Here is a 16,269-nt window from a genome sequence, read left to right on the forward strand (position 1 = left end):
AACCCACTCTGATTCAGTTGGCCACATCTAAATAGAACCTTCAGATATCCTATTCCCAAATGAGTCTTTACCCTGACTTATGTAACATATTCAAAGATACTGTTGCCAGTGCCTTGATTTCGACTTTTAGCCTCAAAACCTTAAGCAAATAAATTCCCATTGCTTAAGCCAGCCGGTTTTGTGGTATTGGTCACAGCAACCTGGCAAAATAAGACACCAATATGTTTAGCACAATATTTGTATGGTAGTGCTTCATTTAACAGACTCATGCTCCGCCATAAAAATTATTTGTTCTAATTTGTAGATTTTATACAGTATTATAGAAGAAACTCCTTACTCTTTCTGTATTCAAGAAAGGTCTCCCAGAGGCAGTCTCATCTTGATAGAATCTTGAAAGATATGTAGGAGCCTAGCAGGCAGACAGGAGAAAGGGTTGTAGGCAGAATTCTAATGTTGTGTGCCCCCCCACCCCCCTACCCCCGGAATCCTGTCTCCTGGTTGTCAGTCAAACACTAATCTACAGCTGCTCTGAAGGGACTTCGCAGATTTATAAGGTTACAAATCAGCTGACATTAAAATAGGGAGATTATCTTGGATTATCAGTGTTAGCCCAGTGTAATCACGAGTCCTGAAAAGGAGAAGACTCAAAGATTGCAGCAGAAGAGGAAGCAAGGATACCATAGAAAGGAAGTCAGAGAAATTCCAAGTGTAAGAAGGGTTTCATGTGCTATTGATAGTTCTGAGATGTTGGAGACCACATATCATAACTAAAAAGAGGCCTTTAAGAGTTAAGTGTGGCCCCCGGCCAACAGCCAGCAAGGAAACAGGGACCTCAGTCATCTAACCATAAGGAATTGAATTCAGCCAGCAACTTGAATGAGTTTGGAATTAGATTTTTCCCCAGAGCTTCTAGAGAGGAATGCAGCCCTGTCAATGGTATGATTTCAGAATTTTGAGATCCACTGCAGAGAAACCACCTGAGCTACACTGTGCCCATTCTTCTGACCAACAGAAGATGTGAGATAATAAGTGGGTGTTGTTTTAAGCTGCTAAATTTGTGATAATTTATTATGGGAGCAATAGAAAACTTCTACAGGGGAGAAGACACAAGAAACCTGGCATAGACTCACTCATAGCAGAGTACTTAAAAGGGAGCCCCAAGTCCTTTGCAGGGCTCAAGTGCAGGGTGTCTTGGGGGAGTTTCCAGAATTGAAGCTGACAAAGTAGGTCAGGGCTAGAACGGTGGTCCTCAAATTCCAAATAAGAAATCTTGATGTTAGGTGACAGGACTGAATGAGGTCCGATCTATTTAATATTGTCACCTGTGCGCTGCACTGCTGGCCCTCCTCACTCTAATCGCTTTTTTTGTTTGTGGTGTTTTTTTTAAACTTTTCATTGCACTTTTCACCTTCTAATATACTACATAATTTATAATATTGTTCTTCCTCCTATTAGAATTAGGGCAAGGATTTTTGCCTTTAATTCACTGTTTATTTCAGTTACCTATTGTGTAACAAACCACCCCCAAAATTTAGGAGCTTAAACCAACTGTCATTTCATTTGTGCACAAATCTGCATTTGGGCAGAGCTTGGTAGGGAAGGCTGGTCTCTGCTTCACATGGCATCAGCTTGGTGGCTTGACTAGAGGCCAGAGGATACATTATTAAGATGGCTCACTTCCATGGTGCCAAGTTATTGCTAACTGTTGACTGGGAGCTCAGCCAGAGCTGTGGGCTGGAGGCCTCAGTTTCTTTCCTTATGGACATCTCCAGAGGCTTCTGGGGCTTTCCTGCAGCTTATAGCCAGGTTCCAAGTGTATGTGTCCCAAGAAATGGGAAACTGCCTGCCATTTTTGTGACCTAGCCTTGGAAGCCACATGGCATCACTTCTGCACTCTGTTGTTGAAAGCAGTCACACATGCTTGCCAGGTTTAATCAGGGAGGGGACACAGAGTCCTCCTCCTGATGGTAGAAGAACATATGGGAAAGGAGATACTGGTAAGGCCATCTTTGGAAAATACAATCTGTGGTTCTGTTATATCCCAAGAGCCTAGATAGTGCCTTGACTCATAGAGGTCTATAAATATTTGTTGAATGAATGAATGAATAAGAGGGTGGAGTGCAGTGGATCTAGGGAGACCAGCCAATTAGGAGGCCATAGCAGTATTCTGAGCCTGAAGTAAGGCTCAGAATTAAGAAACTGGCAGTGAAAATGGAAAGCAAAGGCTGATTTGGAGAGATAGTAAGGTGGTAAAGATTGCAAGATTTAGTGACCATTTGAATGTGGAAGGGAAGAGGGGAGAAATCTAGAATTCCACTCAGTTATTCAGCAACTATGCTGGCTATTTTTGGATGTGTTGGAATTGATGCCACTGGTACTGAAACAGCCAACTGGAGATTCTTGGTCGGTAGTTGGAATTGTGGTTTGAAACTCAGGGCTAAAGATGATCTTTGAGGGTTCAGTGTTTTTGTGAGGAGGCGGCAGGAGGGAGGGAGGGAGGAAGATTTTGTTTTTTTCTATACAGAAGAGAAAAATGCTACCCTCTTCTCCCAATTTTTATCTTCCTCAGCTGTTTTATGTTAATCTTGGAAACTTCAGTAGTTGAAATAGCTTCTTTCCATAAAAGGTGATGTGGTTGTGTTTTTGTTTCCTCCTTTTTACATAGGTTACACAGTAGCTTTGGGAGTCACAGTCTCTTGTAGGATAGATAGGGAGGGTCTCAGTCATCTTACAGGTTACTTTGTCCTCCTCCTTATGTACATGATTGATGATTTCACAGATCTCTTAGTATGTTAATAACGTATGTTAAAACCTGGAGCATATAGCTAATACTGAACATAGGAGAAGAAGGCCTTGTAAAAGGCCTTTGCATAAAAGGACACCCTCTGATGCAGAAGTTCTCTTAGAGACCGTTTCTGCTTAGCAAAAATCACATTAACTGAGCCATTCTAGCTACTAATAACTTCGGCTAATTATTAGGACAGTATTGCTTCTATTTGATTCTCAGAGGAACATTCTCTGTTGCAGTGACTCTTACTAACATTTTTGCCCTGATTTGCTCATTTTAGAAATATTTCATAGACCATGAGACAGCAACATTAGTAAAGCTGATGTACCTTCTTCCCTACATTTAGAGAACTTGGTTCATTTCTTATCATTCAGGAATTTTTTTCAAGAAAAGCTGGTAAGAGGAAGGAAGTGGTATTCCTGTGTTCACTAATCAGTACCCCTTTGTAAGCTAAACTGAGTTTGTGCTTTTGACTCCCTGTAATTTTTTTTGCAGATCAGAATTTTGGCAACCAAAAAGTAATGAATGGAAATGAAGGTCTAGTAAAGTAAAGCTAAAGCTCTAGGCAGATAACTACTACTTTGAGGCATGCAGCAGGAAAGTTTCGATTTGAATCACCTTGGAACTCTCTGTCTCTGTAGTGTTACTTGTCAGCTATAAATATTTTAATGGTTGATGACCTTCTTGAGTTTCTTTTGTTCCTTAAGGCAAAAGGTTTCTCTTAGTTTCACTTTAGCAGAGAATAATTTCGTTAGCAAATAGAGAAAGATTCGTTTTATATTGTATGATAAAATATACAATATGAAACAAATAAAAAAAAAAGTAATATGCTTTCCCAGAAACACATTGGAATGATTATAATAGAAGGTAGATATCTAGTAATAATAATGGGTTATTGTTAAAATAATCTGTACTTTTTATGTGAGGAAACTCTTGCTCAAAGAAATTGCCAAGAAACCTTTGCTCAGGATATTTGTTCAGAACCAGAACTGTGTTTTCTTGACAGGGTTTATTATTTGAAAATCACTTCACTTAGATATTCTTCAGAATAAAAATAATAATCATATACTAAGCATAGCAAACACATGTCACTTAATTGATTATTAACTAAAAATTATGGACCCTTTGCATTAGAGTTTAAGACTTCAATTACAATAGTTCAATGACTTGTTAAAGTTATTTTCTTGTTTTATATTTTATTAGAAAATATTGCATACCTGCTTAGTTCTCAGTGAGTAAAACTTCATTAATTAAAATGTAGTTGGTATAAACAAAATACAAAATGACTCTTGAATTATGATGTTATCAAGAAGAAAAGATGTGAATTTCTTAGAAATTCAGAACTTTGTGGATTCATGGTACTCATTAAAATCTTAAACAAGATAAACTTTTAAGATTGCCAGGATTCAGGTTTATTTATTTATTCTTCAGTAGGGTCAATGAATTTGCAGAGATCCTTACAGGTTTTTTTGCTTGATTGTCTTTGATCAGCAGCCTAGAAGTGCAAGATGTCTGGCTGAGTTTGGAGATTGTGTGTTTAGAAAAGCTCACGGTCCCATCATGCTGTTAGAACCTGTGGCTTTGGCTAGTAGCTTAGTAGGTGGGTACATGGCTTTTTTATGAAAGATAGAGTATATCCTTTAAAAAGGGCAAGTTCTCTTCTATATTGAAGAGCTGTAGTCATGTATTTGAACACAGTACTAGGTAATGTGGAGGGTTATGAAGGAATAGGAGACACAATAGAGTCAGAATTTGGTAGTATAATCAGAAGGTCAAAACTAACACAAACTGAAATTCAGGCTAATGCAGAAACACAAATAGCTAACTGTTGGGGGGGGAGAAGGGCTCTACTTTACAGTCATTCAGTGACCCAAGCTCCTTACATTGTGTGACCATCTCATCTTCTAAAACCTCATCTGCATTTGCATTCACCTGGTGGATGGCAGAAGAAAGACAGATTGTGTGTCTCAACTGGGAGGTGACACACTTCTGCACACATTTCAAAAACTAACCATATGGCCCCTACCCAGATGCAAGGGGGCTAGGAAGGAGAGGAGAACAGTCTCTATCATAGATACAGCATCAGTGGTACTAAGAAGTTAGGAATGGTTTGGAAAAATTTCAATGTCAAGTATAAAGGCTTTACACATAGAGTGAATAAGACGAACTGATGATAGAAAGTATGGTTACCTGGGTTGTGTACCCAGTGCTATCCATTTCTCTTCTCATCTTTCCAGCAGAACTCTTCAGAAGACATATTTATACTCTGTGCCTCTACTTCCTCTCTTTCCATTTTCTCCTGGGAAAACTCCAATCAGACTTGCACCCATACCTCTCTTGCCAAGGTCACTAGTGACTTCTGTGTTACCAAGTTCTTCCCTGACTTTTTTCCCTCATTTTATTTTATTTTTTAGTTCTTTTATTCTTTATTAGAGAAGTTGTGGGTTTACAGACAATCATGGATAAAATACAGGATTCCCATATACCACTTCCATCACCAATACCTTGCATTGGTTTGGAACATTTGTTACAATTGATGATAGCAGATTTTTATAATTGTACTATTAACAATAGTCCATGGTTTAACTTAGAGTTCACTGTTCATGTAGTGTTACTCCCTGGATTTTTTTTTTTAATTTTTATTCTGTTGTATATAGAATCTAACATTTCCCCTTTTCATTATATTCAGATAATATATATATTTCAGTACTGTTAATTGTGTTCACAATGTTCTGCTTTCATCACCCTCATACCAAAGTCAGATAAAGATGCCATAAGAAATGAAAACTACAGACCAAGTCTCTTATGAATATATATGCAAAAATCCTCATCAAAATACTAGCAAACCAAATCTAACAGCATATTAAGAGAATTATACTCCATGATTAAGTGGGATTTAATCCTGGCATACAAGGTTGGTTCAACATAAGAAAAATCAGTTGAAGTAATATAACACATTAACACAGTGAAGGAAAAAAATCACATGATCATCTCAGTGCAGAAAAGGCATTTGACAAAATCCAGCACCCCTCCTTGATAAAAACACTTAGAACATTAGAAATACAAAGAAAGTTCTTCAAAATGATACAAGGCAGGGAGGAGCTAAGATGGCGGCATAGAGAGGAGTGGAAGACTGTTAGTTCCCCCGGAACAATTCATAAATGACCAAAAAACTAGTAAATAACCTGGAATAACAGCAGGGAGACAAACGTGACTGTCCACTCATCATCCACCAACCCGAATGGGGAGGAATGCCCAAGATCACAGCATAAAATCTGTTAAGTAAAACTGCGGACCCGTGCTGAGAGCCGAGAGCCTAGAGCCCCTCCCATACAGAAGCTGTGCGGTGCTAGAGAGCAGCACTCTCTCAGCCCAGCTTCAACTGGGGTATTAATGTTCACTGCTCAATACAGACAGCAAATCCTCAACAAGCAGACAGAGGCTTTTGGTGACAACTGACCTTGGGAGAGTCGGGGGACATATCTGTCTCAGGATGGGGAGCCCAGAGGAACGGGTGCTATCTCTAGCTGACGGGTGAACCTGGGAGTTTTTCTGTCCCTTTCTCTCTCTGTGGAGAAAACCTCAGCTGTTCTCAGCCTGCAGCGCTTTGCAATAAAGACAGCCTCAGCCATTTTAAAATCAAAACATTTTGATCAGGAGAGTCAGAGAAACAAAGAACTTATTGATATGCAGATGACATCTCTGGAGGGGGCATAGCTTCCCAAGAAGAAAGGGAGGGGCCCAGCTCTACTGCCCATCTTTCAGTCTTTCCAGAACCAGACCCCAAAGTCTGGGGGAGGAAAGCCACAGGCCACACCCTCTTACACAGGCAGTGACAGGCTGACAGGTGCATCTGCTGGGCAGAAAAGCACAAGTGTCTCAATCCTCTAAGAATAGCCATCAGGGAAACCAGGTACTGAAATATTACCTCCTTCTGTGACCTGAGCCTGTTCTCATCTGGGAAAACCTGACTGGGGTGGCCTGGGAGGTCAGATGCCTAGACAACAGAAGACTACAACCTACACTAAGAAAAACGAAGCTATGACCCAGTCAAAGGAACAAACGTACACTTCAACTGAGATACAGGAATTTAAACAACTAATGTTAAATCAATTCAAAAAGTTTAGAGAATATTTCACAAAAGAGATAGAGGCTGTAAGGAAAACACTGGGCATATATAAGGCAGAAATTGAAAGTTCAGAAAAACAACCAGTAGAATATATGGAAATGAAAGGCACAACACAAGAGATGAAAGACACAATGGAAACATACAACAGCAGATCTCAAGAAGCAGAAGAAAACACTCAAGAACTGGAGAACAAAACACCTGAAAGCCTACACACAAAGGAGCAGATAGAGAAAAGAATGAAAAAATATGAGCAATGTCTCCGGGAACTTAAAGATGAAACAAAGTACAAGAATCTACGTATCATTGGTGTCCCAGAAGGAGAAGAGAAGGGAAAAGGGGCAGAGGCAATAATAGAGGAATTTCCCATCTCTTATGAAAGACATAAAATTACAGATCCAAGAAGAGCAGCGTACTCCAAACAGAAGAGATCTGAATAGGCCTACGCCAAGACACTTAATAATCAGATTATCAAATGTCAAAGACAAAGAGAGAATTCTAAAAGCAGCAAGAGAAAAGCAATCCATCACATACAAAGGAAGCTTAATAAGACTATGTGCGGATCTCTCAGCAGAAACCATGGAGGCAAGAAGGAAGTGGTGTGATATATTTAAGATACTGAAAGAGAAAAACCTCCAACCAAGAATCCTGTATCCAGCAAAGCTGTCCTTCAAATATGAGGGAGAGCTCAAAATATTTTCTGACAAACAGACAATGAGAGACTTTGTGAACAAGACACCCGCCCTACAGGAAATACTAAAGGGAGCACTGCAGAGTGATAGGAGAAGACGGGGGTGCATGGTTTGGAACACAGTTTTGGGAGATAGTAGCACAGCAATGGAAGTACACTGAACAAAGATAGCTATGTTTATGGTTGAGAGAGGAAGGTTGGGAGCATGTGAGACACCAGAAGAAAGGAAAGATAAAGACTGGGACTGTGTAACTTGATGAAATCTAGTGTTCAACAATTGTGAAAAAATGTACAAATATGTTGTTTTACAAGGGAGAACAAGCAAATGTCATCCTTTCAAGGTGTTAAAAATGGGGAGGCATTGGGGGAGGGATGCAATCAATGTAAACTAGAGACTGTAACTAACAGAATCATTGTATTATGCTTCCTTTAATGTAACAAAGGCGATATACCAAGGTAAATGCAGATAAGAGGAGGGGATAGGGAAGGCATGTTAGACACTTGACATTGGTGGTGTTGTCTGACTCTTTACCCTACTTTGATTTAAGGTTACTTTTCCTTTTGCTACTTCTTAGCTGTCATTTTTTTCCTCTTTCTTTTGCCTCTCTACCTTCTTTGACGCTCCCTCCTGCCTTGTGGAGGAAATGTAGATGCCCTTATATAGATAGTGGTGAAGGTGGTGAACGCATAAATATGTGACCATACAGAGAACCATTGATTGTTTACTTAGGATGGAATGTATGGGGTGTGAACAAAACCATCTTAAAAAAAAAAAATGGGTTGATCTCAAAACCTCAAGGGCAATATACTGAGTGAAATAAGCCAGACACGTAAGGACAAATATTGCAGGGTCTCACTGATAAGAACTAATTATAATATGTAAACTCATAGACATGAAATATAAGGTACCAAGATATAGGACGAGGCTTAAGAATGGGGAGTGGTTGCTTAGTATGAGCAGAATGTTCAACTAGGATGAACTTAAATGTTTGGAGATGAACAGAGGTGTCGGTAGCAAGATGTGAGAATAACTAACAGTGCTGAATGGCGTGTGAATGAAGTGGAAACAGGAAGTTCAGAGTCATATATGTCACCAGAAGGAAAGTTGGAGGTCAAAAGATGGGAATGTGTAAAACTGAATCCTATGGTGGGCAATGTCCATGATGAACTGTACAAATATTAGAAAACTCTTCCATGAACGAGAACAAAGGTATGACAGTACAACTAGAAGTTAATAATAGAGGGGCATATAGGGAAGAAATATATACATATTGGAAACTATAGTATTTCAACATTCTTTCATAAACAGTAACAAATGTACTATACCAACACTACAAAGTCAACAATTGAGGGGGGTTGGTTAGGGATATGGGAGGATTCGAGTTTCCTTTTCTTTCTCTTTCTTTTTTTTTCCATCTTTCACTTTATTTCTTGTCTGGAGTAATGAAAAGTTTCTAAAAATTGAACAAAAATCTGTTGTAGTGATGGATGCACAGCTGTGTGAGGGTACCAGGGGCAACTGATTATACACTTTGGATCTTTGGATAATTGTATGGTATCTGAACAATCCCAATAAAAATTAAAAAAAAAAAGCAAAAAAAAGAAATGATACAAGGCATGTATATGAAAATCTCACAGCTAGCATCGTACTTAATGGTGAAAGACTGAAAGCTTTTCGCCTCTAAGATCAGGAACAAGAGAGGATACCCACTGTCACTGCTATTATTCAACATTGTACTGGAAGTTCTTGCCAAAACAGTCAGGCAGGAACAAGAAAGTAAAGGCATCCACATTGGAAAGGAATAAGTAAAACAAGTAAAACTTTCCTTATTCATGGATGACAAATAGAGTCTAGAGGTCATTCTGGAAGTTATTCTTATGCATATATAGAGATCCCTTCTTAGTTTTTAGTGTATTGGCATAGCTAGAAGGAAATACCTAAAACTGTCAAGCTACAACCAAGTAAGTAGGCTTGATTCTTGAAGATGATTGTGTAACTAGGTAGCTTACATGGTGTGACCATGTGATTGTGAAAACCTTGTGGCTTACACTCCCTTTATCCAGTCTATGGATAGATGAGTAGAAAAATGGGAACAAAAGGTAAATGAATAATAGGGGGTTGGTGGCTGGGTTGTTTTGGGTGTTCTCCTTTACTTGTATTTTTATTCTTTTTTTAATTTTTTGATTTCATTTAGTTTTTTTGGAGTAATGAAAATGTTCAAAAATTATTTTGTTGATGAATGTACAAATATATGATGGTAGTGTGAACAATTGATTTTATACTATAGATGATTGTAGGATAGGTGAATATATCTCAAAAAAACTGAATTAAAAAAAAAAAACCAACTCAGGTTTGTGATATATAGGCAGGCTCTAGTCACTGATGCAGTACTGACTCAGTCCTTTCCAAAGAATATTTTGCATTCTGGAGCAGTGCTAAGGCTGCTATTTCACATAATTGGAGTTAATATCTGCACCTCTGTGTCTAACTGATTTCACTCAACATGATGTCTTCAAAATGTCATGTTATCCAGACTTTATTCCTTTTTAAGGCTGAGTAATGTTACATTTTATATGTCACGTTTTGTTTTTCCGTTCATCTGCTGATGGACATTTGGCTATTATGAATAATATTGCTATGAACATTAGTGTACATATATTTTTAAAATATATATGCTATAAAGTAGACTTTAATACCCAAATTTTATCTAATGGTGATTCACCTTATAGCTTTGCATGTGGCAGATGCACTTGTTTTACTGGAAGCTCTCTTGATTATTTAAACCATAGTTAACTGGACTTTAGTAACCTGGGGGCAAAGATAAAATAATCTGATAAGATAAATCTATTAAAATGACTTTTACTTATATAAAATTCTCTGTATAACTGATTGGAGTGAATTGACCTGGAATAGTGTTCATATTTATTTTCATGTGTCATTTTTTTCTGATCAAACCAAAAACAAGGGCTGTAAGAAGTAATTGGAACTATTGATAGTTATGCCTGTGATAACCCTGAACATAGTCAAGAGTTTACACTTAATCAGAGCAGAATAGACTTTAGATAGCAGCTGAGCAGAATTGTTAGACCAGTTAATGGATTAGTTTCCCTATTTTATGTCTCATTTTGGTAAGAGTGATATTCAATGTCAGTTGTAAAGGTCATGCTTGTTTTTCCAAATAGAGAGATTTTGGTATCATGGTCTAATATTGCTCTATTTTACTAAAAAGAGAAAAAAATACCTGAATTATATATTTAGTGAGTTTTTTCATGCTAGTCCCAATGATAGTAATAGTTTGCTTCCCAGAAGTATGTAGTGTACTGCTATATGTACTTGGAGGAGTGTACTGACTTGTGGCATACTGAAAATATGTTTGGAAACTGTTTTGAAGGTCTGTTTTAAGCTATCTATCCCTGATGGATATCTGTTCACCAGCCTGCCTGATTGTCCTTAGAGATCCAGATAACTTCTGTGGTTGCTTGTAGATTTCAGGATGACCTTGGGCATTTGTAATAAATTCCTCTCTTCTTCCAGTTCAGGAGTTCTATAGGCAATTTTCCCAGCACTTTGTTTTTGTTCTTGTTTTGGGATGGGGTGGGGATTAGCATGCAAAGCTCTGTGCAGCCTTGTTTAGGATACAGAACTCTCAACAATATCTATAGCTAGGTAGACCTTCAGAATAGAAGTTTAACCTTGTTACTGCCTTGGGATCATTCATATCTTGGCAGTGATAGGAAGGATCCCTGGGCAGTATTACCTGTTTTAGTTTCATTGGCTACTCAAGCAAATACCATGCAAATGGATGGCTTAAACAATAGGAATATAATGGCTCACAATTTTGATGCCAGAAGAAGTCCAAATCAAGGCATCATCAAGGTGATGCTTTCTCCCTGAAGACTGGCATTCCTTGGTTTTGGGCTCCACTCTCATAAGGCAGCTTCTTCTGGCTCTTCCTTCTCTTCCAGGTCTGTTGAATTTCAGCTTCTTAGCTGTTCCCTGTGACTTTATCTCTCTTCATTCCACTTGTAAAAGACTCCAGTAATAGGATTAAGACCCATCCTGATTGAGGTCACACCTTAATTGAAGTAACCTCATTAAACAGTCCTACTTACAAGGGATTCATGCCCACAGAAATAGATTAAGTTTATGAACATGGTTTTTGGGGGTGCATACAGCTCCAAACCACCCCAGTATCCTAAATTATCTTTATTTTGACTCTTTAACAGAAAGTCTCTAGATGTCTTTAAAGATGTCTCAAAGATGTAGACATCTGAGTAACCTATAGAGACATCCAGAGTTTATAACACCCTTCAAAGTTGCTGAGTTACAAAGCTGTAATGGTATCATGGTCTAATATTAAATATTATTTATAGGCTATGTCCTTACAGTAGTAAATGCTCTTCCAGGAGTTGGCACTTCCATGTTAATAGTGCTTAAGAAGAGAGTTGGTTAAATGGGATCTCAGGGCAGAGTAAATTCCACCTTACTTATGCATGCAGTACATTTACAAAAGATAGATTACGTATAAGATTGAATATAATATGCTTTTATCTTTACCTTTAACATTGGAATATGTTTAATAGACTCTATTTAGAGCAGTTTTAGATTTAAAAAAAATTAAGATAATAGAGTTACCATATATCCTAATCCCAACCCACAAACTATTATTAGCATCTTATATTAGTGTGATGCATTCATTATAATTAATGGACCAATACTGACACGTTATTAGTAACTAAAGTCCATACTTTATTTAAATTTTCTTAGTTTTTACCTAATATCGTTTTTCTGTTCCAGGAGCCCATCTGGGAAACCACAGTATATTTAATTGTTATGTCTCCTTGGTCTCCTTTTGGCTCTGCTGGTTTCTCACACTTTCCTTGTTTTTGATGGCTTTGGCAATTTTGAGGATTACTGGTCAGGTGTATTGTAGGATGCCCCTTGTTCTAGTTTGCTAATGCTGCCGGAATACAAAACACCAGAAATGGATTGGCTTTTATAAAAGGGGGTCTATTTGGTTACACAGTTACAATCTTAAGGCCATAAAGTGTCCAAGGTAAAGCATTGACAATCGGGTACCTTCACTGGAGGATGGCCGATGTCGTCTGGAAAACCTCTGTTAGCTGGGAAGGCACGTGGCTGGTGTCTGCTCCAGAGTTCTGGTTTCAAAATGGCTTTCTCTGAGGATGTTCCTCTCTAGGCTTCAGCTTCTCTCCAGAATGTCACTCTCAGTTGCTCTTGGGGCGTTTGTCCTCTCTTAGCTGCTCCAGAGCAAAAGTCTGCTTTCAAAGGCCGTCTCCAAAATGTCTCTGTAAACTACAGTTCCTCTCTCAGCTCCTATGCATTCTTCAAAGTGTCCCTCTTGGCTGTAGCAAGCTCTCTCCTGTCTGAGCTTATTTAATGCCCCCATTAAACTAATCAAGATCCATGGTGAATGGGCGGGGCCACACCTCTATGGAAACTATCCAGTCAGAGTTATCACCCACAGTTAGGTGGGGCGCATTTCCATGGAGACAACCTAATCAAAACATTCCAACTTAATCCCCACTAATATGTCTGGCCCCCACAAGATTGCATCAAAGAACATGGCTTTTTCTGTAGGACACGATATATACAAACCGGTATACCCCTCTATTGGAATTTTTCTCATGTTTTTCTCATGATGATACTGGGGTTATGGGATTTAGGAGGAAGACAACAGAGGAAAGTGCCGTATCCATCATATCAGATCAAGGATACGTGTCATCTGTATGATTTAAGACAGATGATGGTGACCTTGATCACCTGGGAGAGTTGGTGGTTGTCAGGTTTCTCCACTGTAAAATGAATCTGCCCACCCCCATCTTTTTCCATTCTATACTCTGGAATAAAGTCACTATGCACAGACCACACTTAAAGAATAGAGAGTTGTTCTCCACCTTCTTCAGGGTGGAGTATCTACATAAATTATTTGGAGTTCTGCATGGGATATTTGTCTCTTTCCTCCCATTTATTTCTTTAGTCAGTCTTTTTTATATCAGTATGGATTGGGGGATAGTTATTTTATATTTTGAATCATAATTCAATACTACTGTATTTATTTTGTTGCCCAAATTGTTCCTGTTTTGGCTATTGGGAACTTTCAGTTGGCTCCATTGCACCTTTGACATACCCCCATCGATATGGGTGTTTGTTTGAACACTTCCTAACTTTATGGCATTTCAAGATGCTCCAGACTCATCTTGTATATTTCCTGCCCTTTCCTAGAATCAGCCATTTCTCCAAGGATCCCTGGTTCCTTTTGTTGGCGAATGTATTAGAAACCAAGATCTGGGCACTAGATGTGTTCATTGCTGTTGGGGTATCGTTTCTTTTAGGCCCTCTCAGCTGACAGAGCAAAGAAATATATTATTGTATGCTAACCTATCTATATATATACCTATATATATTAATATTTCTATATATAATCACCTGTAACTACATTAAGCTAAAAATGAGTTCTTACTGAAATATCTAACTCTAATCCATCACCACATTTTTCATTCAGGCTTCCTCCCCTTGCTGATCTGTTCATTCCAACAGGGAGAAACCTGACTCTCACCCTTTACCATCCATTTACTTAATTGATAAAATTCTCGTATACATGTATAGCAGCATCAGAACTCCTAACCTGTACTCTCGTGAGAAACAACTTTATCATCTAGAGTAGAGTGCTTATGTGTATTTCCCTTTGCCTTTAGTCTTACATATTCTATTCATCTCCAAAGTTACCTAGTTTGTTGCATACATTTGTATTACACTTAGATTCTCTTGCCCCCGTCTGTATTCCTTCTTGGGGTGTCCAAACCTACTAAATGATTTTTTTTTAATTTATGTTCATTAAGGTTCATTCTTTGGGCCATATAAAATTCTGTGGATTTTGAACAATGTATAATATCATATTCCATCGTTACAGTATCATATAGAATACTTTCACCAACTTAAAAATCCCCTCTTCTTCACTTGTTCCCTCCTTCCTCCCCTCAAACGTTTGGCACCTGCTGATCATTTTACTGTCTTTATAGTTTTATCTTTTCCAGAATGTCATGTATTGGCATATTTTAGTAAGTAGCCTTTTAAGACTATCTTCTTGCACTTAACAATATGTATTCAAGGTTCCTCCATATCTTTTTGTAGCCTGATAACTGGTTTCTTTTTATTGCTGAATAGTGTTCCATTGTATGGCTGTACCACAGTTTGTTTATCCATTTACCTATTGAACGTCATCTTGGTTGCTTTCAGTGTTTGGCACTTATGGTAAAGCTCCTGTAAACATTCATGTGGAAGTTTTTATATAGGCATAAGTTTTCATCAATTGGGTAAATACCTACAACATTATCGCTGGACTGTATGATAAGACTATGTTTAGCTTTGTAAGAAATTGGCAAACCGTCCTTCACAGTGACTGTACCATTTTGCATTCCTGCCAGCAATAAATGAGAGTTCCTGTTGCTCCAAATCCTTGTCAGCATTTCTTATAGTCAGTTGTTTGGATTTTAGCCACTTTAACAGGTATGCTTTGGTTGGGATGTAATTTTAGAAGTTTGTCATTTAGTCTTACATTCCTACTTTATTGTATCTGGCTTTAGAAGCATTAGTTATCTCCTGATGTTTCTCTTAAAATTAGCATTAAGAAAAAAATATGCCTTTTCCTATACAAATAACTGTTATAGATGTTTAAACACATTACATCTACTGCATTAAAATACAATTACCTATTTCTTCTTCCTTATTACTAATTGCTGTTAAGCTACATTTCATTGGTTTTAATGTCCCACATTTAATTACTTTTAAGTTTTTATTCTCATTTTCCATTCTTAACTCATTTTTGGTTTTTTGTTTGTTTTTGTTTCTTTGTTCATAAAGCTTTTTGTTTCTGTTACATTATGTAGTTTTGTACCAATGGCTAGAAGCAGATCGTCATGGCAAGAGCCAGGATGCTACAAATACGACTTCAGGTAAAAAAAAAAATGTTGGAGTGTTAGAAATCATTATTTTAGTTCACCCCAAGCCCATGGTGAATGTTTCTTTATTCATTTTATCTTGGACAAAATTAAAGGTGTTTTTATTTCTGTTCTCTGATCAGCCTCTTGATTTTTGTAAAAATATCATTTGCTTCAAGCCTTGACAAAAATTTATTCGTTTATCTGTAAGCTATCTTGGCAGATATTCCTACTTTCTCAGAGGAAAAGCTTAATTGCAGCCTAAATCTAGTAGGAGGTTACTTGATAGTATTACTTGGAATTAAGTTTCTGTGTGTGCTTATAGTGAGGGATATTAAGATTTGCACAAATTTATAATCCTTGTTCATTTCAGGATGATGTTTAAAAGGTGGATTTTAACTTAAGGGACTTTGATGTACAATTTACATTTCCTAGGAATCTAAATTCCTAGACCTGTACATTTCTCTTGCTTAGTCCTAGCAGTGAATTCTAAGTTGGAGGTTTATAAAAACATGGGTTCAAAATGAGAAGAGTAGGTTGTTATACCACCTCTCGTCCCCAGAAAGCATCTCCATGATCTCTTCTTTGGTACTAGTAGGAATAGCTGCATCTACATTTTAAAATCTTAAACACTGACTCCACTCATTTTTAAATCCTAAATAGTGGCATCAGAATTTCTAAATAGTTGCTTCTTTCCTAATT

At 37.8% G+C, this 16,269-nt stretch overlaps 1 protein-coding gene across 4 annotated transcripts in view; it reads left to right on the forward strand.

The window, feature by feature from the left end:
- The window catches only part of DENND5B (DENN domain containing 5B), a 260,804-nt gene that overhangs the window by 106,889 nt on the left and 137,646 nt on the right, over positions 1-16,269 (forward strand). For 3 of the 4 annotated variants that reach the window (XM_037846452.1, XM_037846449.1, XM_037846451.1), the window contains exon 2: positions 15,517-15,582. The exons of the other annotated variant lie outside the window; for it this stretch is intronic. In XM_037846452.1, coding sequence (XP_037702380.1) covers positions 15,517-15,582 — 66 coding nt within the window. The remainder of the gene's footprint in view (positions 1-15,516; positions 15,583-16,269) is intronic. 4 annotated transcript variants of the gene reach the window in all.

The sequence above is a fragment of the Choloepus didactylus genome, chromosome 8 (genome assembly GCF_015220235.1).
Source record: "Choloepus didactylus isolate mChoDid1 chromosome 8, mChoDid1.pri, whole genome shotgun sequence".
Lineage (NCBI taxonomy): Eukaryota > Metazoa > Chordata > Mammalia > Pilosa > Megalonychidae > Choloepus > Choloepus didactylus.